The sequence below is a fragment of the Aulostomus chinensis genome, chromosome 10, assembly GCF_037954235.1.
Source record: "Aulostomus chinensis isolate RoL2024-O1b breed Wild chromosome 10, RoL_Achi_v1.0, whole genome shotgun sequence".
Taxonomy (NCBI): Eukaryota; Metazoa; Chordata; class Actinopteri; order Syngnathiformes; family Aulostomidae; genus Aulostomus; species Aulostomus chinensis.
The window spans coordinates 16881470-16905933 of NC_141329.1; the positions used below are offsets into that span (position 1 = coordinate 16881470).

General features: G+C 39.9%; 1 protein-coding gene across 1 annotated transcript in view; it reads right to left on the minus strand.

Annotated features, from left to right (window-relative positions):
* LOC147254531 (seizure protein 6 homolog) overlaps nt 1–24464 on the minus strand; it is a 200563-nt gene that overhangs the window by 35777 nt on the left and 140322 nt on the right. Inside the window, exons 5-7 of the mRNA XM_086216175.1 lie at nt 16160–16345; nt 11354–11522; nt 2081–2247 (exon numbers count right to left, since the gene is read on the minus strand). Of these exons, the coding sequence (XP_086072301.1) occupies nt 2081–2247; nt 11354–11522; nt 16160–16345 (522 nt within the window). The remainder of the gene's footprint in view (nt 1–2080; nt 2248–11353; nt 11523–16159; nt 16346–24464) is intronic.

Sequence of the window (24464 nt, forward strand, 5' to 3'; positions counted from 1 at the left end):
ATATCTTATAATATGTCAGACAGTGGGACCAAACCATTAATTAACGTGTGAAGTTAAAACTTTTACTTCATCCATATTTTTCACGTAATGGAATATTTTTACATTGCTGTAATGGTATTGTTACTGAAGTAAAGGATCTGACCCCTCCTTCCATCACTAATTAGAAGTGTAAGGGACCAACCCAGTGGATAGAATCTAGAGCTGATGCTGGGTTTGGCTGAATGAAGGCTCTGTGCACCATGATGAGAGGTTCATCATGTCAGGATAACGGAAATTTATTAAAGGCAGGCGGAACAGCATTACGTCCCGCTAATGACCATAATGAGGTCTGTTAGAAATATGCAGAGCTGTTCCCTTTGGACTTTATCCCATTTGTTGCAGTGAATTGAAGCCTTAAGCAGATTACGCTGATTGTATTTCCAAGTGGTCCTCATGGACTATCTGATGGTGAGCAGTGAGATAAATGTGGGAAAAAAGATCAGAAGCCCAGCTCAGCGATGTATCGTTTGCAATGTTCTATGTTCTTGCTTGAAATTCAAATGAAAATAGATCATATTGATTTGAATGTCATATACTGTGCTGGTAGAAGCTTGAGGTTAAAATTTTGTACCTGACAGCCTGTTGTTAAATATTTTATTTCACTGTACCTGACAAAAGTATTAAATAGCTTTCAGCTGAAGAAACACACTGCATTAGATGGCTACTAGAGTACCATAAAGCAAACAAGGCTATAGGTACATTTTAATGCAACTAATAACGATTCTTTTCACTAAATAACAACGAAGGCAATTATCCATTTGACATTTTTATTTAAGTTATCAGGAACTTTTTTGTAATAGGGGCTTTTATGCTGTCAAGAAGTGAATTATTCCCTTTCCTTCTATTCTGAAATTCCATTGAGAAGATATTAAAGTTTAAAGAGAGCTATGTTTCATTGTGTCTTTTCTTCCTTTCTCCTCAGATACTCTTGAGTCCCCTTAGCTTTAACCAAATAAGGATTTTTGCCCCTCTCAAAATGAAAATAAAAGAATAAGTTGCTGAAATTCATTTGAATACGCAACACAATTACAATATCATCCCATGGAAACATCAGCAAACCAGCCATCAACCATCTGAATCCAAATGTAGCTCAGTACATGTTGAAATAAGATGAATGAATACAGAAAAACAAACCAGCTACATCACTGTTAGACAATGCAATTTTGTATTTCAGCCAGTGTGTTCTCTCTGTCCCCGCTGCCATTTATCAGTCAATGTTGATTGGCCAATAAAACTCAACAGACAAGACATCAAATCAACTCTGATCTCAAAATCTTGCCCCAGTGCCAACAAATGTATTATCCACATAATACGCTGACTGTATTTACAGAGATGACATTAGTTTAACCATGAAGACACCTGCCAAATCTCTGTTAACAGTTTCCTCTCAGGCATTAGATCCTTCCCACCAGTCTGGTTCTCTTTTTTCCTTTAAACATTTGAAAGGTGCTTTTCAACTTTTCCCTTCCTTTACACGGCCTTCTTTTATACTGTATGTGTTATGTATCAGGCTTGTTTGCCTCCATCACCATGGGTACTCTTGACCTCTATTCACTGGTCTACTCTCGTCTTCTTTCATTCCTCACTTGTCATTGAACCTGCCATACCTCCAGACTTCTTTTTTTTTGTCTTCATTTGCCCTCTTTCCTTCTGTACCTTTGCCCTGTTTGTTTATTTCCATGTGTTGGTGGTGTGGGCGCAGACTCATGCCGTGGTTCATTTCTACACCTGCAGTCATTCTACTCATCAGCTCCAGCAGAATTCAACCTCCCATTCATCTTTCACGCTGTGCCAGAGATTGCGCATTCTATCCGGTCCCACCAAAGCTTGCTTTGTCTCCTACTTCTATGTCAAACCCCTGCCTCTGTGTCAAGGTATTACTAACCACAGCAGCAGCTCTTACACTATAAACGCCTGGTCTTACTTCATTATATATTTAAATCAGTTATTCATTAAGAAAGTTTCTGCCTGACAAAATACCATCATAATCATCCCATTTAGTGCTTAATAGTCCAGCTATTATGGCAACTCCAAAGCTTACCTTGGTACCTGATGGCCATGCCAGTGGACGTGCCTGAGGCGTCTGTCGTCAGATCAATGAAGAGATATCTGGAGCTGCTGAGTAGACCTTCATTGGGCAGGTACTCCACCTCATATGAATCATAGAGGACAGCAGCGTCAATGCTGTTCCCATTCCTGATCACCAGCCTTGAGGAAGGGAAACATTCATTAATTTATCAGTGCAGTCAAAAGGAACCATACCAGTGATGTTGCATGCTCTTTTTGCGGTAAAATAATAAGGAAATACATTAATCATTTTTTTTTAAAATTCAGATAGACTGACTGAATGATTAAACATGGGTACTGTGACAGTAGTTGCTCAATGTAATAAACTGTGACCAAGTTTGTCATGTCTTTGGCGGTGTGTGTTCGTCTGTTTGTGAAAACTATAGGAAGATTTTCACAAAACTTGGTGGAGTGGTGGTTACAGTGGTGTGCAGGAATTTCCTAAAACCTCATGTTTTTGATAAACTGTGGACTAACTGCACCCATCTGCAGCAGCTGAATGTGAGAATGTGTTGTTAACTCTCATAGGTATTCACAAAACTCCAACAACAGTAAATGTCACTAAATGATACCAGATACTGTTGTATTATCCAAGTAAAAAACAAACAAACAACAAAACATCAAAACACACAGTACACAGCAGCACACAAGCAGAAAATTGCCCACTCTGGCGTAATTCAAAATTGTAAATCATTAACTTTGAACATGAACTAGTTCATTTAAATTGTTTGAAATGAAAATTGAGCTACACAACACTGGATATATACTGAAGGAAGAATTTATTAAATTTTGGGGAGGATTAGTCATAGCATCACCAGGCAGCAACAGGATATTAAATGACCAGATCTATCTCAAATTTGGTCAATTTGGCCTTGGTGGAGGAATGTGTTCTTTTTGCTTTCTAGTTTCAGATGATAATATTTGACTCTATAGTGTTGGTCTTTATCTTCCATTCAGAGGAGGCTGCTGTGGACAGCAACATCATGTTCCCTCTCATATTGGACTGAAGCAGAGAGTAGCTGTCACATTGAATACAACTTGCTGGCCACCAACACCTTTAGAAGTTGATATTCTATGTAGGTTGTAATGTCAGGAGTCCAAAATTCTAAGTCAGGACATCATCTATTGCAGACATCATTTTAAAGCATAACCCTGACAACAGCCTACATTAATATTTTGTTGTTTTTTTTGTTCAAAGTTGGAGTTTGATAATATTTAACATTTGTCTGATGTCTAGAAGTGGGTTAAAAATGTCTATATACCGATATTTTATCGATATACATTTGTAGGAAAGATTATCAATACATAAATCCCAGTATCGATCTTTTAAAATGCATTAGATTTTACCCGTTTATTTTTTTGTTTTGTTTGCCCCTTTAGTCTCGTGTGATTTAGTGCGTAGTGCAACGTTATTGCAGTCAGATTATCAGATCTTGCGAGATCCAGGCCACGTGCCTCCGATCAGAGAACAACAAGATGGAGAAGCGCAACTTCAATCCCCGGCAAATTTAAGAGTCAATGTCTGGCAGCACTTCGGCTTTAAGAAGCAAGAAAACTGCGCCCAACTTGACAAAAATAATGCTGTGCGCAAAATGTGCAAAGTAGAGGTTAAGTACAACAGAAATGCAACTAATCTCCGGAGCCATTTGACTAGGCATCACCAAGAGTACACTCAACAACCAGGAAACTACAAGTCACTGCAACAACCCTCGCTGGAGAAAGTATTTGGTATGAAGTTTCCATTCACGTCTCCATGTGCAGAGAACATCACTTCGGCTCTGGCAATTTTTATCTGCAAGGATCTCAGACCATACTGTGTGGTAGAAAATGTAGGCTTCAGACACCTTGTCCAGACACTGGAACCACGCTATGCGCTACCCACACGGAAACAACTGAGTCAAGTCACAATCTCAAAGATGTACATAGATGTTAAAAACAACGTCGCAACTGCAATGAAATCGGCAGAGAGAGTTGCCATCACTTGCCACAGCTGGACAAGCAGAGCTACGGATTTCTACTTGACAATCACCTCTCAGTACACTGACAGTCACTGGTCCCTCATGTCCCACGTTTTACTAACGCGGGCGATTGAAGCTTGCCACACCGCGAGTCATCTTGCTGAGCTGCTGACAGTTTGTGGAAAGTTGCCCTTTTGTTTTGAATGACAGTCGGTCATATATTTAAATCAAAAGTGCATGATGTTGTATAACTATTGTTTAATGGTCAGTTCTCAATGTAAATATTAATATTTAATTATGCAGCAGGTTAGAGGGTTACTTTTACAATTGAATTTACAGCATTAGTGAATTTGAGAATCTCTTCCATTACTGAGGCAAAATTGGTATTGTAACTAAAATATCGTATCGTATATTGCATCGAATCATATCGGAAATCGTATCGATTTGGGACCTAGTGTATCAAAATCTTATCGTATCGGGAGGTCAGTGGTGATACCCAGCTCTACTGATGTCATATCCTTCTCTTCCTAACATGGAATTGAATATCCAGAATATGGGTGCTGCCATGTTGTGTGAGTTCATTTGGAATCAGAGTTGGGATAACAATATTTTGTCTCACTGAAGAGTCTTTATACTGCAATATATTTATAAATGTATGTGTTCCAGATGGTATTGACTCAATTCATCTCAATGTTAAGGAAAAAAATGTCATGGATTTATCAGCCTTTTCAGAGGTTGAAGAAGTAAACAAAGCTTGAAGGGTAAGATAAAGATGAAATCCACATGAGAGAGGTAGATAATGACTGTAAAAAAAGGGGGGCAACAGATTATGTAATTTATAATCCAACACCATCTTGAGTTAAGACAGTGTTTCATTTATATTGCCCAAAATCATGAAAAAGTTCATCTCATGATACTTTACAAATAGATCAGGTCTAGAACACTTTTCAATTTAAAGAGACCCGACAATTTCCCCATGAGCAAGGACTTCTATGACAGTTACGGTGAAAAACTGAGATACTTAAATTGCATCAAGCTTGGTCCCATCTCTAGAGCTCAACCATTCCAAGAGCATAACACCAGACGCATGGTCTTCTGTGCCTTCATCAGATATTAAAGTGCGCAGATAGAATATTATCACAGGACGAGGATACAGGAAACATACTAATGCAGAAAAGCAGTGAAAGTTACTCTAATGACTCACTCAAACTTCTTCTCCAAGGACCCTCCACTATTAGAGCTAAAGGTGAAAGGTGAGCAGCTCTGACTCCTGGTGGACTTGGGGAAGTCTTTTAAAATTCAGCCCCCTACCTTTAAATCTTTCAGAGCCATGACCACTGTTGAAGAATATTTTGACATAAACACCAATTTCCACTGGACAAAGTAGCCTTATACTCTTAAATTACTGCTCAGGAATATGAATTCATTTTTTATGACAAATTGGAGCTCTAAGTGTGTTGTCATTTTTGTGTGATGGCACTATGGTTTTCCCAGACACATCTGACACGTTTATAAATATAAATCACAACAAGAAACCTTATTAGTGTTGTGACTTCTTTTTTGACTTGACTTCTTTATGTCAGACCCCACCCCTTCCAATCTCCCCAATTATTCTCAGTGCTGCTGCATCCACACAAGTCTCTACACCCCATTTTCTGCTAGATGGTGTTCACACATGTCAAGGTCTTGCACATCTATTTCACTCAATGCAGAACAACCTTTCTTTCTTCATGACTCACATGTGCCACATGTTGCCACCAGGAAGAGAGAAACTATTTGCCTTATATATATATACACTCAACAAAAGACTTACATTTTACATCATCTTGTTGAGCATGCTACACTCAAAGACAGAGAAGGTGTCTCTATTTTGAAGAGTGCAATGGTATCAGATGAAGGGTGTCTCTGCTTGCAGCCTCCAAATGCAGGTGGAGGTGGAGGTAAAAAGCACATTAAATGCATTATGGAGGAGAGGAAATAATCGTGCTGCTACCTGTTTTCACACAGGTCTGTATTAGCTGCTTCTCAGGTCAGGACTTCACCAGAGCAAAACATGCTGCTTGAGCACACGGATCAGCTTAGATATAATATTTTTTAAAGTGCTGATGTCACAACAGTGCATCTTCTTCAGTCCAGAAATACTCACTGAGGTGTTGAAACGTTAGCTGTGCACCCTTGTAAATACTGTTTTAAAGGTGATGCATCAGTGTCTGGTCTGTTGATAACATGAGACATTATGTCTGCCTGATACTATTTGCACACAAATGTGCTTACATGGTAATTATTCATTGAGGTGAATTTTCAAGGAGGTAGACCAATAGCAAAATGAAATGTTAAATATTGTAGCCAAAAATGTATTCAGCCCGTCACCAACAGCCACATATTGATCCAATCGCCCGACTCTCTAGAAGTAAAAATTCAAACAGACATGCTCGGGTTATGGTCTCTCAGCATTACGGTGAGCTACAGAAATAGTATGAATAGAAGCTTTTGACATATTTAAGGAACCATTAAACAACTTAATTCATACTTTTCATGTCATGCCAGTTCACTGTCCTCAGCATGTCATCACTTCTCTTGATTTACTTCCCCCTACTTCCTCAGAGCTGTCCAGATGTCTTTATTATACAGAATTGATTATTCAACTAATTCTCTCCTTGATGCTGAAATAACTCTACTGTCACTGCTATAAGTTGTCCTGACAGCCACTTGCTATCCTGTGGGGCCTCATAAATAATGCTCTTATAGGGACAAAGCAAAAGCAAAGCATGAGAGGCTTGATGATTGAACACAAAGCAGGGACGTGCAGGTGGAGAGGAGGGTCATACATCACTGTTAGCAGAGCATGAACCATAAGACAGCACTTAAACTGGCCTATTAGAGATAAGACTTGCCATAGACTGGGTCATGACCCTGTGAGTCACAGGAGATGTTGCTGAGGGCACCAACTATATTTTCGAAATTTAGTCCAAATGGATGATTGCCTGCAGTTCCCCTTTTAGCCACATGAAGGAGTTATTTATCCATCCATCCATCCATTTTCTTCTGCTTATCTTGTAAAGGATCGCAGGGGGTTGAGCCTATCCCGGCGGCTTTCGGGCGTGAGGCTGGGTTCACCCTGGATGGGTTGCCAGTCCATCGCAGGGCCAACACATATAGACAGACAAACATTCACAGCCACGCCTACGGTCAATTTAGAGTACCCAGTTAGCCTAGTCCCCTCTTGATGTCTTTGGACTGTGGGAGGAAGCTGGAGTACCTGGAGAGAACCCACGCACGCACAGGGAGAACATGCAGACTCCACACAGAAAGATCTCGTGCTCGAGCCAGGGCTCAAACCCGGAACCTTCTTGTTGTGCAGTGACAGTGCTAACCACTGCACCACCATGCCCCCTCATATATATATTTATATATATATATATACTACCTTTAGAATTCCCATGTAGCAGGACTATCTTGAAAATATTTTAGAAAATGGGATTTTTATTGCATTGTTTGTGTGCAGGCATATTGTTGATTGGTTGTAATTCACCAGAGATCTTCAGTCTTACTTTAACTAGTATTAATATTGAAATCTATAGCTACAGTTGAAACACTGGAATGAGCTTTATAGTAGTTGATAGTAGAGTTAAAAGCACTTATAATCACAGTTTCACATAGATTCTTAAAATCTTTGTTTGGATGTTGTTTTTCCATTTTTGACAATTCATTTAATTTTGAAATATGTCAAAATACTGTAATGAAGAAATTACAGGTCATGGACATCTGTTTCAGGCAGGAGCCAAATGTCTCCAGGTCTTCAGCACACCAATTATTTTGCAGTAATTTGATTAATTTCAACATTGTTCAGTGATGTGCACTGTTAAATCACACTACAAACTGAATTTAAAGGGTCATAAGGTGGCTCCATTTCTAATCTATTTTGAGAACCACAGGGGCTGAGACAAAGCGCAGCACAGCAGCAAGGTGCTTGAAAACCTAGCAAAACTCTTATTCCCTACTGTGATGCCTTTACTCTGACTTCTGGGCTGTCTTGTCATAGTCTTGTTTGAGCTGTGATTGTCGGTTTTCAGTTTCCATTGGTCTTTTCTTCTTTTATTTTCAAGCTTCTGTCCCCATGTTTGAAGCAAGGTTTTCTTTTAGTCATTGTTTTATTTACCAGCTCTTGCTCACTGTCTGAAAAAGTGTGTAGGTTTTTTTATTGGTTCTCTGTGTATTTATAGTCTCATCCTGGACTTTCTGCTTTCCTCTTGGACTGTGTTTCTTGGATTTCTTTTTACATTTTCTGTTCATCCCATTGTTGTGAATGCAATATTTTTGGAACCCATTGAGGGAATTTGTCCAATTTTGCCACAAACTTCACTGCGACTGAAATATGAACTGAAAGCATTTTGGGGGTCAAAGGTCACAGACACCCCACATGAACACAATATCTCAGAAAGCCTGGAGGAAATTTCTTCAAATATAATTGTTGGACTCAAGGATGAAAAGAAAAATATTGGTGGTTAAGGTCCCAGTAATGGGAATACATCATGGAGACATAATAACCAGAATGTGTTATTTCCAGTTTCTTTCATTCAAGCTTCAGTTATTGTTTCAATAAAAACCTATGAACTGCTCAAGCCTGGCCTGCAGTCTGTATTTGGGTCCAAATTTCCCTGAATTAGTGACAGGTTGGTTTTGAAAGGCTGCATGAAACTACTCTTGATGACCCAAAAATGTGCAACAGTTGCTTGAGGAAACAAAACTGGAAGATACAAACATGGCAGACTGAACACTAAAAGGCTGTTCAAAACCAATGTGTTAACCTCAAAAGCGGTGCATTATGAGGCAGGCTTTTGTATGGACAGTAAGGAAACAAGACAGCAACATACAGGGCCCTATTTAAGCAATCTATGGGGTCCAGGATTTGGCGGGTGGTGCTATGTGTGCAACTTGTGCTTGGGGAGCATAGTAAACTAGTCAAACTAGTCAGAGTGCCACATGTTATTCCCATCCATCCATCCATCCATTGTCTTCCACTTATTCCTGTTAAGGGTCGCAGGGTGGCTGGAGCCTATCCCAGCGGCCATGGGCGAGAGGCAAGGTACACCCTGGACAGGTCGCCAGTCCATCGCAGGGCCAACATATAGAGACAAACAACCTTTCACACTCACATTCATACCTACGGTCAATTTAAAGAATCCAATCAGCCTAGTCCCCCATTGCATGTCTTTGGATGGTGGGAAGAAGCGGAGTACCCAGAGAGAACCCACGCAGGCACAGGGAGAACATGCAAACTCCACACAGAAAGATCCCTTGCCCGAGCTGGGACTCAAACCTGGAAACTTCTTGCTGTGAGGCGACAGTGCTGACCACTGCACCACCGTGCCGCCTCATGTTATTCCCTTTACAGCCAAAGCTGTACCAGGACTTTGAGAGTTGTGTTTTGTGATGGACTCATTTCAACTTTGGAGAAGTGAGTCAGCTCATATGGAAGGCGATCTCCTCATGCGCAAAGTGAAGGCGCGCAACCACATCATATATGGGAGCAGCAATAATCCACTCAAGCAATCGGAGGGGAAGAAATCCTGGGAAGAAGTGCCCGATGTTTCCATGTTTTTGGGCATCAGTAGAACTGTATTACAAAGCTGTGTATCTGTTCCTCTTTTCCTGTATTTATCTTACCTTAAAGAGTACACTGCACATTTATTTTTTTCGAGAGAATATGAGAATAATAATAATAAATAATAGAGAATTTTATATAATATACTTGACATAGTATGTATGACCATTTAATTGTTTTCATTTATTTTCAAAATAATAAAAAAAACATGGGCACTAACTGCTGAGAAAAAACTTGTAGAGGGTTTTATTTTGTTATCTAATGCATGTCACATACTCGGAGGAATCCACTGATACTGCCCTACTGCCTTAGAAATCCATCAGATAGTTGGCTTTCAGTAGTCTGTCAAATAGTTAGTCAGTCAGTTAGTAGGGGAGCCAATATTGAATTAATATCAGTCAATATTCAGTCATTTTCAGTAACTGTTACTTCATCAGTCATTAGAAGCTGGAAGCTGCTTCTACCATTCTAGCAGTCATTGCTGTTGAGAGGGATCATGTAGAGATTTGCACTGGCTCTAAATCTGTACGGTTGCACATGAGAGATTTGCACTGGGGTGAATTTCGGGATGATTTGCTGACATTGGGCTGTCTTTGACAGCAGTGCTGCTAGCTAGCTAGTATACTCGGTATTCAGGGGGTGCCAGCCGGCATAACAGCCAGCAACTTTGTGTTTGTAAGTGGCATCTAGGTGAAATGACCACTGTCTAAACACACATTCCACATTCTCAACAGTTGTTTGAAATGTTCATAAACAATAGTAATACACTAGCAGCAGTATTCTATTCTTTCTAAAGAACATTGTGGACAACCGTGCAAGAAAAACTGCATGTAAACCATTGCACAAATGTCCACATGCCATAAAAAGACAGCAAACAAATCCTTTCCTGTGCTGTTCCTACTCTCTTGGACACCTTAGCAAAATTGTAAGGTTGTGGCCATCAGATGAGTGTGCATAAAAGTTTAGAAAGTCCTTTAAACTAGCATTTGTGTCTATATCCTTGTCTAGAGTGAGTTCCTCCCTCTACCTCAAAGCTTTGGCTCCAAGACTCAGGAATAAGCAATACAAACAAACAAACAAACAAACAAATAAACAGCGCCAGAAGTAACTAGTATATTTAAAAAGCATAGTATTATGAAAAACATTGACAGACTGGGGTCTCTAATCTGCACCATGCTCTTAAAGTCTAGAATTTGAGGTTAAAATGACAGAAAATAACATTCTTAAAGGTGCAGATCATGCGGTTGTGCTGGTAATACCGGCTTTGGGCCTGTAAATTCATTCAAGACTGAATGAATTTAATCAAGAACTGAAGGGTAAATGTTAATGAAAAATATGCTAGGAATACTTAAGAACACACACTGTACAAACTCCATCTATTCTGGAATGGCTTCGGGCTTAACCCTGACTGAAATGATGGGTGAAATAAGTGAATTCAAACCCACTGACTATTGAATCTTAACATGTATATTGTGGCTTAAGTGTATTTGTTTTTGCAGAAGTGTGAACATAGTCTACGCACTGCTGTGAGCCCAATCATCACAGCATCTTCAGCATGTATCTGAGGGCATCTAAATCAGAGGTATTGAACATTGGATATCTGAAAAAAATACTTCATAGATTTGTCAACTGTAGACTTATAGTATTTGACCATCCTCACAAAAATGCTTAATTCTTTGCTTACCGATCATCATCCTCAGCCAATGCCACCTTCTCAAAGTGGATGTGCAGCTTCTGGCCTTCAGGTGCCTCCAGCAGCCAGTGACAGGTTAGGTTGTTGCTGTAATTACTTGGAAAACCAGGAGAGATGATCCGACCGACAGTGACATTCCTCATCAAACCCCCACAAGCAGCTGTGACAGAGAGAGAGGAAGAACAGAGGAGTGAGGAAGATTTAAAAAAAAAAAAAACTGTTCAAGATCTAGCTTTTGATGGAACTAAGAATCCGGTGGGGCGGCACGGTGGTGCAGTGGTCAGCACTGTTGCCTCACAGCAAGACAGTTCTGGATTCGAGTGCCGGCTCGGGCACAGGATCTTTCTGTGTGAGTCTGCATGTTCTCCCTGTGCCTGCGTGGGTTCTCTCTGGTACTCCAGCTTCCTCCCACGATCCAAAGATATGCATTTGGGGACGAGGCTAATTGAATACTCTAAATTGACTGGAGGTACGACTGTGAGTGTGAATGGTTGTTTGTATCTACATGTTGGCCCTGCGATGGACTGGCCAGGGTGTACTCCGCCTCTTGCCCGTGGCCGCTGGGATAGGCTGCAGCCCCCCCCTGCGACCCTTAATCAGGATAAGTGGAAGAAAATGGATGGATGGATAGGATTGTTAGGGCTGATTTAGACATTTAGCCTTACCTGTGTGTGTGTGTGTGTGTGTGTGTGTGTGTGTGTGTGTGTGTGTGTGTGTGTGTGCTTGCTTGTGCGTGTGTGAAGCTAAGGTGAACCTTGAGGTGCCATGAGGCTGCAGTCCATCCTCCTGCTCTTGTGGATTTACTACTAAAAAAATTGATTTCCATGAAGAGAATCCTCCTTCCTTCTTAAGATGGATGGATGGATGGATGGATGAATCGATGGAAGAATCCGGTGTTGACCAAATGTATATTGGCTTATCTATTCATGTTTACGCTGCAAAATCATTTCTGTAAAAACGTTTTGCTTTTCCAACACATAAACTGTGTTTCAATTATTAATTATGACCACTAAGTATTCTGCATATTTTTCAATAAATATTTCCATATTTAGGTCTTCATGAGCTGGTGTCTTTTAGTAGTCTTGCAGGTCTTGAGGATCTTGATCCCCTTTCCCCTTTATAAAATTGTTAGGATTAATTAATCGTTGAAAATATTGTAAATTCATGTACGGTCAGACACAAAGATACAACTACAATTTACACATCATTAGGAGTTAAAATGAACTAAACACTGCACATATTCCCTGCCACTGTTAAATAATTAATGGGAAAGGTACCAGTAATTCCTCAGCAATCGATGTTTTTTTTAAATTCACTTTTATCCTATGAAAAATATATGGCTCAAACTTCATTCATTCAGCACAAACTCTACTCATGGTTGCAACACATACAAACCCACAGTTGGAAACAACTGTTCTAAATTATTTAAGTGAAAAGGTTATACCCAGTGTTACAGGACAACTGGTTGCAGCTGCAGATGTATTCGCTGGAGTCACCATTCTATTCTACTACTCAGAGATAATGCAAACCAGAGGAGCTCAAGGAGCAAAGTCAACTTGTTCTGGAACTTTCATGAGCTTCATTATCCTATCTCTAGGGCCTGTACTCCTGCTAAATTACTGACACGTTTGATGAGACACATTCCAATGAAATGCAAGTCAACACTACCATGGTCAAGTTGTTTTGACAAATGAACATCTATTTTGAAAACCCTACAGACTTGCATGGCATCTGGTGTTGGAGAAAACTATTTTCATTCAGAATTAAACATTTGTTAAGAACTTTCCTTGTTTCCTTGTGTTGTTGATACAGTTATTTTGTATTTAATTTTTTTTTTTCAGGTTTCCAGATTGGTCCTCGAGGCAGCAATGCTGCCAGGAATACAATAATAAATGCTATTGCAGTCCTTGGAAAAGCACTTAATACACTTGTGAAAAGCCACCAGAGTATTTGGAAAAATTAAGAATTATTTAAAAAAAATTATTCTAGAACAGGGTCTTAAAGGTCAGTGATACATTAACACTGAAGGGCAACATTATTATTCACAGTGAGGAAGGGAGGGACTGTCCCTTCATTGTCACAAGATCTACAGTGAAATGACAATCACTTGCGAGCATGCGCGCGCACACACACACACACACACACACCAAAAACACATAACACACATCACAAGTCAGTCCAGTCAAATTGTTTGGGATGAGGCAGTGCTTCTCCTCAGGCCTGAGGTCCATCAGACAAAATACTGGTGTTTGCCGATATGTCTTTTGTACCAACTTGAAAATATGAACATGTGTTTTTATCTATCATTTCAGGGTTCAGAATCTTGGTCAACAACACTTTGACAGTCTCTGGAGTGGCAAGCATAGTTGTTTGGTGTGTTGTTGTTGTGTTCAGTCAATCTCAGACTTTGTTCTTTTCTGAAAGCAGCTGCTGGCAGTGACAGTCGACCGAAACAGTGAAGGTGCAGCTAAACACAGAGCTGAAACTCACATGAGTTAATCAGAGCAGATATTTGTTTGTAGGTTCATTCCAAACTGCCATTCAGTACATCTGAATTATAATAAATATTGATTATTGTAGCATTATATTATGATTATTATGTAAAAAATATGCCCTGATAAAATGTCATCAGAAATTAACCCCTCTAAATCAACAATTACAACAGAAGATTCTAATCATTTTCACAGCTTGATTCAGCTGTGAGAGAGGGCTGGATTTGGATTTCTCTCTCTGATGTACAAGATGCAGTTAAGGCCTTTCCTACTGGTAAGACAGCTGGTCAGGACAGGTTGGGGCCAGAGTTTTACAAAGCTTTTCATGAAGTCCTTTCACCTACCTTGCTGGGAGTGATTCAAGATATTTTAAATGATAGGCTTCAATCGTCTCTCAGTGAGGCAAATTTTATGTCCCATTATAAAAAGATAAAGATGAGACAGACCCTGGCAATGACAATTTCATTGCCCTACTAAAATATGATTTGAAAATGATAACTAAGGGATGAGCAAACTTGCAAATATATCGGCACTAATCCACTCAGATCAAGTAGGATTTATTTCGGGCAGGTACTACTTCTGTAATGTTCATAAAGTTCTTAATATTACCAATGCTGAGTAAAAATAGCAGAAGATACTCGAGGCATTTGACAAGGCGATTTGGGTTCAGCACCACACTAATTGAATGATTCAAAATATTATATACTAATCCAAAATTTGTCATCCTTTCAGATGGGGATAGATCCAGACCCCTCTCCCAGCACTGAGGTATCCACCAAGGGCACCCATTGTCCCCGCTGTGGTTCAGTGAAGTGCTGGAACCCCTGGCAGAAGATTATGATCCTTAACTCATCAAAGTTATTATTTAATGCAGTATTCAAACCCCAGTAAGCCTGTACAGAGACACTCTCCTCATCAGCTTGGCTCACCCTGCAGTCCCTTTTCCCATCTGACAGAAGTGTGTAAATTCCTTTGGACGTATGGAAAGGTAAACCAGGGAGAGAGTCAATTTACGCCTTTAATGGATAATTTGACAAAGGACTTCCTGAATAATCTGCATTTTAGAGTTGTAAGGGACCTTTCCACATATTTGAGGTTTAACCTTACAAAGAACTCAGGCAGCTTTTAGATCCAATTTTTAGATTCATTAGAGAAACTCCAGGCAAACATAGAGTCCCGGAGAGTGCCACCCTGGCTCATGGTTGAACAGTTAAAAGCCATCAAAATGGGGTGCTTACCCAGGTTTTTATATCCTTCTCAGAACCTGCCTGATTGTTTGAAAGCATGTTTAAAAAAAAAAAACATTGATTCAATTATATTACCTTTTGTGCGGAGCGACAAATCAAATAGGATATCTAAGGTTAATCCTGTGTGTCCTGGCTATGTCAAGTTCCACTGTGCTGAGGGTTCACTAAGACACCTGTTTTTGTTTTGCCCCATGCTTTACAGTTTTTTGGCTCACGATCTCTAAGTAGTATTCACAGGACTATGAAAGAGCCATTTGGCCTAGTCATGATTGGGTCATCTTGGGATGCTCTGTGGAAATTCGTGCGTTGTCACACGATGTGTGGACTCTTTTATAGAAAAGAACGCTGGTGGCTAAGAAAGTGTCAAGCTCAGCATCCTTTTTCTCATACTGGTTTTAGGAGATGCTGCCTGTTATACAAAATCTCCCTTTGGGGTTTCTTTCTGGCATTACGTAACAGATTCTCCTTTGCATTTACTGCGGTCTGCCTGGCTTCATGAGTGGATGTGATTTCCAATCCATCCATGATAACCATTTTGTTTTGTTATTGTAGCAACATTTTGTTTATTTATCTTATGTTGTAAGCACCTTTACACCATTTTGCACATTATATGGCAGCCTTTTTGTTTCGGTTTTGTTTGTTCTACATCCATTCTTTCTTTTCAATATCCTGTCCAATTTCCTGTATTTCTGAAAATTATAAAGCACTTCAGAAATAAACTCCGATTAACCTATTGATGTATTCTCCTTCTTCTTCATTCAGCACTGAGAACATTTTGCCATAGGACTACAGCTGAAAATTAGGCAGCTGGCAAACACTGCCGCATTTACAGAAATCTTAATCAAACAGTGTTGTCCTTATAAATAAATAAAATGAAATTAACAAGTGAATTATATAGTCACAAAGTGACTGCAAATATTAGACAGTTTTAGCCGTAGTAATTCTTCTGCAATTTCCTTCAAAACCTTAGAAAACATCTTATAACAGTGACATCACTAGAGTTATTCAAATAGTTCAGCAATCATTCTTATGAGCATGTTGAGTTTGCATCATCTTACCATGGCAATGTGGTTCCTTGCCACTCCAGTAGGGGGTGCTAGCATTGCAGCAGGTCAGCACAGCTGGGCCCAGCAGCTGGTAGCCTGTTAGACAGGAGAAGAAAGCCTCTCCTCCAGGGTGGAGACTACTCACGGACACATCACCATAGCGAGGCAGCTGGGGGAAGATACAGCTCAGCACAAAGGCTGCGCAGACAGAAACAGAGGGAAAGAAAGACAGAGAAATGTCAGACAGAGACACCAAGAATCAAGCTGAAGAAAGAAATTTCAGCAAGAGCTGGGGCTCGGTAACAAAAGCTGAAAGGATTGGGTTTGAGCTCCCGGATCATGTGACACACCAAAATGAGCTTCCTCCCAGGCTGCATGTAGCCCGCAATAAGCTCCAACAGTGACTGGGTTTTGTTAGGGTGTGAATGCTTTCAGGTGGGGGTTATGCTGCCAGCAGCTTGATAGGAAGTTAAGCAGAAAGAATTCGGTCAGATAAAAATGGTCTCTAATGTCTTGGTAATGGAACTCAAAGCTATATTTTGTATAACAATGGAAACAAGTTAAGTTATAGTCTGATTCGTATAAACATGGAAAATACTCTGATTCAGATTTTGGCAGTAGAATAAAGCTGGCAGGCTTTGTATTACAGTCAGAGTCTAACTGTGAAGTGCCAACGCCATCACCAAGAGATTGGTCATTTCTCTTGAATTCAGCGTACCTTCTTAGAAAAGAATTTCTTCAAATAACATAACATGTTATTCTGCTGCTGTGAGTTAATAGAAATACTGTTCTTTTATTCATTTCAATTGCTCAACTAAGCACTGCAAACTCATGCTTCAAATCGAAAGTCCTACAAGTAACACACAGGTAAGGTTTTTGGACCCACACTGTGTGGGGTGGGGTAAGTGGGCTAAAATGTTGCTTTCAGAAGAACATGATTGAGGTTTCGCCTTGTCCTCCTCCTACCAATCTAACAATAGTTGAAGGAGGTGTGTGTATGTGAGTGTGTGCGTGTTTGTGTGTGTGTGTTGGTCAGAGGTCCACCACAGTGATATATCACGCTGTATTCACCAATAATCTGGTGGCTCAATCAAATCTGAAGGATCTGACTGATTCACTCCCTCTTGTAATTGTACAGTACCCACATATTCATTTTTACTGATCTACCACAGTATAGAAGCCCTGGAACTTTAAAGCCAGGTTCTCTTTGTACTTTCTGTAAATAATCTCAGAATAGACATTACAGTCTGGAGCCTTAATGCAGGTTGAGTTTGCAGGCACATCAGCTTATCTAGCATCCAGAGCAGGTTATCTGCATTTCAGATTTGTCCACTGTGTGAGATCAATGAAGATTTGAAATACGCACACCATTTTAAGTTTTGGACTCTTTGGTTTTCAAACTTTATAATTGAAGGCTAACTCAAAAAATTTTGCCGATCAAAACTTAACCAAAAAAAAAAAAAAATCAATATACATCACACACATTTACACATACAGTAACACAGTAAAAGTCCTATTAACAGTAACATTGGGATCAACAGGAATTTTTTTTTTTTTTACTGTTCTTTAACCAAATGTCACTCATTTAGTGCAAACAAAGCAAACTTGATTCATTTTTTTTTTTTTACCAAGTTTGAGTTTGAAATCAACACGATACTGAGCTGATGGCTACCTGTGTTCAATGACATGCCAATATTATCAACTTTATTGACAATAATAACAACTCAAGCCCAGTTACTATGTTCAAGAACTTCCTGTGGACTCTTGAGTTTGGATCTTTGTATTGTTTGATAAAACCCTTTATCAGTTCCTGTTTTATTTTGAAAAAAAAAACGGTATTCTCCCGCTGGTGTCTTGTCATTAGCAGTTTTCTGTGTCAATCTTTGCCAAATTGTCTTGTCATATTGCCTGTTTATTTGTCCAGAAGTGTCTTTTGTGGTGTTAGTGGAACCTTACCATATAAACTTGCTGGCCTGGAGCATTGTCAGGGTGTCTTTTGCAGTAGTGCTATACATAAGCTGAGCTGAGTTGTACTAATAGACAATGACACACAGAGTGAACGATCAATGCCAAAGAAATGTTTAGCAGCAATACAGCCCTGGCTCCAGCACTTCTCACATAAAACTACTTTTAGAGGGGCTGCAAAGTCTGGAGCAGTTCAAACTTTTCTTAATAAAAACTTTTGGAAAGACTAAAGAGGACTCTCACCTCTCACCTCCATAGCAAAACTCTGTTGAAAAAAGTGGAGAAGTCCTGGGAGTGGAACGTTTCTTAGTAAGTTTCCAGCAGCTGGAGTTGAAGTTTAAAGGTTGATTTGTAGTTTTCCCTCATATCAAAGTGATAATCTACTGAGTAGGTACGAATTACTGCATGTCTCAACATGATCCTGTTTGGAAATGTGACTATGCACCATGTTGACGCACCTTGTAACACAATATTTCTCCAACCTTGTTCCACACCATCTCCTCCTCTGGGCTAAGTTTATGTTAATGTTGTATTAATTTCAGTGAATGTAACTGTTGTTAAAATTTTTTATGTATTTATCTGGAAGGCAAAAACTATTTGCTTTGTTTCAACTACCAGTGTTCCAAGTACACAAAGAAATTGAATACAGCAGCCAACCAGCATTTTAGCATTTTAATAGCATCATGACATAGCCAGGCCACCACAGACGTATAAATGGTCATCCATGGTGTAGATATGTGACCTGGCTTCAATTTAGACAAGGGCACTTCAATGGTGGATATGAGGGAGGAGCAAGTGCTGCTTGCGCTTAACCCTCAAGCAGCCATTTAAACTGCTAAGGTCTAGTATTTTGGTCCCAAAAAATCTCTGGGCCCCCCCGAGTAAAACCAGCTCCTGGTTTTTAGACCTCTTGAGTATAATAAACAATTTCCTCATACATACACACACATACCCTCACCATCACATGGTTGGCTCTCAGATGACCATTTAACTAACAGGCTTTTTATTGCCACTGAACTGTCTTCCTGCAGTATCCAGGCACTTTTCCAAGCATATTAATAATATATTTCTGCTAAAGACTCTGCTCCATCTCACTCTAATTGTCCTCGTTTTATTGTTCGGCCTCGGATGGCTCGGTAGGAGCTGCTATTGATTCTGTCGTTTGGGGACAGCAGCATGCCTCAGGCGAGGAAATATGTAGGAGATTATACAAGCCAATAAATGACAACCTACGACCTCTGCTGCTTCCAACACTCTGTTAGTACTGAGGAATGTTTGCCAGCTCTATAGTGTCTCAGAGAAAGCCAGATAAGAAGTCTTCTATATAGTATTTCTCATTAGAGCAACTCGTGCTGCCATAGCAGCTGCTGGAGCTGTGTCCTATCACTCCCCTAGCTAGTCATTATCATGGTCAGCTGTAGCTATTAATATCCAGTCCAACCAAAAACTGTGAAACTCCTCGGATCACTGGAGACTAGAGAGGAGATAAAAGAGCTGTCATGGTTGCATTGTGGCATCATAACACTGGTGCTAACAGGGAGCTTTCACAGAGACAAATTGCCTTGGAGCTGTAAAATGTCGGCTATATGCTACATCACTTTGCCTTGTCTCCTCAGCCCTCATGGCCATATATCATGTTTTGGTTTTAATGAAAGGTTATTGATAAGGTCTGCTTTTACTGTCCCTTTTTAATGCCTATAGTACACTTGTGTGTACAAGTTGCCCGATTGTGTTTTGGTGTGCGCTGTTGCGGGCTACTGAATCACTCCAAGCATGGCATCATAGTTAGGGGTAAAAACAGTGAGTGAGGAGCAAAACCTCAATATATAGTTGTGTACAAAAATTAAATAATACTGTAAAACAAACTATCATACATAATAGCTCTCATACATAAAATTGATTACTGTACTGTAAGGCTACTTTTGACATAGAAAGACAGATTATAGTTTTAGGCTGAAAAAATTCTAGTGATACATGTTAATATTTATTTAATTCTCTTTATGAGCATTAATGATCAAAACAAACTGTTGTTTTGTTTTTTGGCAAATCAAAAGAATCAGTAACAATTTGGTCATCACTATCTGCAAAGGACAATACAATAAAGAAATAACAGTATAAGTATAGAAAGACAGAAAATGTGTAATTATTTAAAAGGTTAGTTTTTTCCAAGTCACACTGTTTACTGGTGTGGATAACTCAAACAGGGTGTAGTTAATGGTCATGTAAGGATGAAAAAAGTAGAGCTGGGCTCAAACTGCATGAAGATAACAATGTTTCATATCTCATTCAACCATGTACGCTATGTCCACGACCTGTTCCGAGCAATAGGTGCTCCTTCAAAAAAAATAATGATCAGTTAGTCTGCTGACCTGATACTTAGAAATCTAAGATATCTCTACGTTTTGAATAATTGCAATTCTCTACTGATTCAGCACTGTTGGCTACTTCTATATATGTGAAAGCTTGGCCAGCAATTGACAAATGACATAGTTTTGCAAGTTATTTAAAGTAAACAGGTGCACAATTTCACAGCAAATGGGACAGAATATCCATCCATCCATTTTCTACCACTTATCCTGTTAAGGGTCACGGGGGGTGGCTGCATCCCAGCTGCCTTCGGGCGAGAGGCGCGGTTCAACCTGGACAGGTCACTAGTCCATTGCAGGGCCAACACAGCTTGTCAGATAACCATTCACACTCACAACTGCACTACCGACCTCATTCTTCAGCCAGGGCTCGAACCTAGAACTTTCTTGCTGTGACGCGAGAGTGCTAACCACTGGTCCACCATGCCGTACAAAAGCAGTTTCCATTTGGCAAAATGTTATGTAACTTCCCCACAGAGTCAGAATATAATTGGATTTTAACAAAATTGTGAAAACAGTCATTGGTTCCTTTAATTCAAACACTATTAAAACACATCTACACCTTCCTGATGAGGTTTTTGATGATAAATTACACCCAAGAATGTTATTTCCTAAACTTTGATCGAATTGGCAATGAGTGATTATTGTCATTGGCAAACACGTACGTTTTGAAACCCAGTTAATGGTGGTTGAGTGAGTTACAGAGCTGTCAAAGCTTTAACATAAATAATTTGCAGCATATATATACTGCTAAACATGTGCATGTAACATTAAAAGGTCCAGTGCAATTGAGTATGCAACCAAAAAACTGAAATGCAGCTGTAATTGCAGCAATGCAAATAGCGCCTCCATGCTACACTCACAGCCACACCTACAGTTAATTAACCTAGTCACCTCTTACATGTCTTTGGATGGAGAGAACCCATGCAGGCACAGGGAGAACACACAAACTCCCCACAGAAAAAGCCCGTGCTTAAGATGGGGCTCGAACCCGAAACCTTCTTGCTTTGAGTAGACAGTGCAAACCACTGCACCACTGTGCCTCCCCGGGATAGAACATACAATGTAAAAACAAACAAAAAAATGAAATCATCACTTCTTGTGTTAAAAACAAAAAAACAAACAATCAAAAAAACTATGTACTGTAGTATCACCCCAGTGGCAGATATCACAAGTCCATCCATCCATTCATCAATTTTCTTCTGCTTATCCTGTTAAGGGTCGCGGGGGGGCTGGAGGCTATCCCAGCATCTTTTGGGCGAGAGGTGGGGTTCACCCTGGACAGGTCGCCAGTCCATCACAAGTCACATATTTTTAAATGGACTCTGTTGAATTTTGTTTTGGTATATGTAATTTTCTGTGTTCCTGGTGAAAGCTTATAGTTACGTGACATTGATGGGACATATTGAATGTACAGCTCTCTTAGGATCTTATACAGATTTCAGGGTTTTAGTTTTTTTTTGTAGTTTTTTTTGTAAAGGTTTTGCTTTTGAGTGAAACTAGAGATAGAAAATCATTATAGTATGTGTTAAAGTTTCAAAGGTCACACTTGACTGAACTTAATGATGAGTGAGTTGGATGTTTGTTTGAGCCATATATTGCTCTCACCTATCTCCTAATTATGATGTCATCAAATTACCCCTTTGGGCTTGTCAGAATTCAGGATTTTAAGCATTAAAAACCCACTAGCATGACATTAACAGAGAATGATCCAACAGGTGCATCTTAATGCTTGTTTTCTGTTCAGTAATACTGTTGGATAGAACATTGACGGTGCGATGGCTGAAATATTTATTTAGCCCAAAGGATATCCACCAGAGAGCAAGCCTCTCTAAGGAAAATCAAATGCCCATCTTGCCTGCAGGGCTCAATTGACATACAAACCCGATTTGCCTAGAGCAAATTAAATTCTGCAGACATTTCATTAATCAAACCCAGAGTCAGACTGACAGGAAGTATCTGGGCACAACCTGCTTTTCACCGTTTTCAATGGAAACATCTTAATATGAAATTATAAAATCTCTGTCTGTCTGTCTGTCGTGGTCCACTTATCTCCTTGCCGGCTGGCCAGATAAACATGATTTCACATGGCTGCAGAGAATTGCCATACAAAGAGAGTGACATGACCCAATAATTAACATTATTTCTTTTTGTGGTAAATTTTTACAAAGTAATGTTTCAAAAAACTCCAGGGCCTACTATACTCACTCACAATACAGTGTCTTCGCTATAAGTGTTACACTGTTAAATTGCAATTTTCTACTAAAAGTCTACTCCTATATATAAGTCTATGGTCTGAAAAGTCACAACAAGCATATTTCCTCTTTGCATTTAGTTCTGATGCACATATCCCTGGGCATGGGCAAGTATAGAACAAATCTGTGATAACACAGTGCACTCTTGAATATCATTGCTCTGAACATGGTCACACCATTTGTATGGGACCTATATGTATACTGATATAATTTATACATTTATGGTTAAATTTAGAGAATTACTTTTGAATTATGAAGATTTTTACACTACAAATTCTTCTGCTGCTGACATAGGAAACCCAAATAGATATTTCAGTACTGGTAGCATGTAATAGTCTTTCCTCAGCTGGCCCAGACTGACCATAACCATTTTCATCGATGACTGCTAGGGGACAATGTTAGCCTTTGCCAAATCTAATCAGCTCTCATGGGATTAGTATAGCTTATGGGGAAAGAACAATAATACATTACATTAAATAGTCCCCTGTAGCTCATGGATGTAAATTGAATTTATTTATTTTACTGTTGCATTGTGATACGGCTTTGATGTAAATTGCTCCATTCAGATCAAACATCATCTCAAATCTCATCTGTTCCCCCTGAGCATTCATTTCTGCTGACCATTGGCCTTAAATTAATGTGAGGGTCTGACACTCTGCAGAGATCAATGCCTTTTGTAGGGCCAGGCTTCATTCTGGATCAGGTGGGATTTCTGTGCTAAAAGCTATATGAGGAACAAAACACAATGTTTCATGTTTCTGTTATAGTACATGTTCAACAATTGCCTGAAAAGGTTAACTTCGTTTCACTGTCAAATGCTCAACTCTTTATTCCAATTTTATATGGCACCAACTACTTCAGGACTGCAGAGGACATCTCAAAACCCTGGCTGAATATCAGAATATTCATCTGCTACACCTGACCAACCCCCTAAAACCACCCACTCATACAACTGATGAAGTGCAAAGTGAGGTCACAACCACCTGTGAGAAGCTGTCAAGTGGCTCAGCAGAGGCCATGACCTGACAGGAACTTGACCGACTAACAAACATACTGCATCAGATGCACATTAGAGAAGTGTTTGCTTCACAGATGAATCCTGTTCTCACCTCAATTATGCAGATATTTTGCAATCAATATGTCATTGTGTTGGCAAGCGCTTTAAGCTTTTCTGCTTTTGGCATGACATAACAGTGGACTCCTCTTGGAGGGCAAAAAGGAAAGTGGGAGGTGGAGGAGGAGTAAGGGATATTAATGGAACCTACTTGTAGTCTGTAGTCACGGTGGATTGTCGGCTAGTCACTCTGATTGTCTTGTTATAACCTACACTTGTAACATAATAATAATAATAATAAAAATAACTTAATTTATAGAGAACTTTTCATACATTAAAAATGTAGCAAAAAGTGCTTTACATGTTTAAAGCAACCCCAAGCCACCCAAACGTACACACATATGCACCCGCACACACACAAGCACATACACATACAGAGGAGCCAAGTCAGGAAACACCATCACAGGAAGCCATCTGCACTGGGTGCTGTCGTGGCCCAAGCCCAGGATACCTCCACCTGGGCGTCCACCTAGCTACAGACCAGCAAGGGGCCCACGGCAGTGAGGCCCTGGCATAGACCCCCCCACAGGGCCAAGCAGATGTTCACCCTGAGTCAGAGACATCCAAGCCAGGGCCGATCACAGCCCCCTGCGCTGACGGCCCCTGCTGAGGAAACA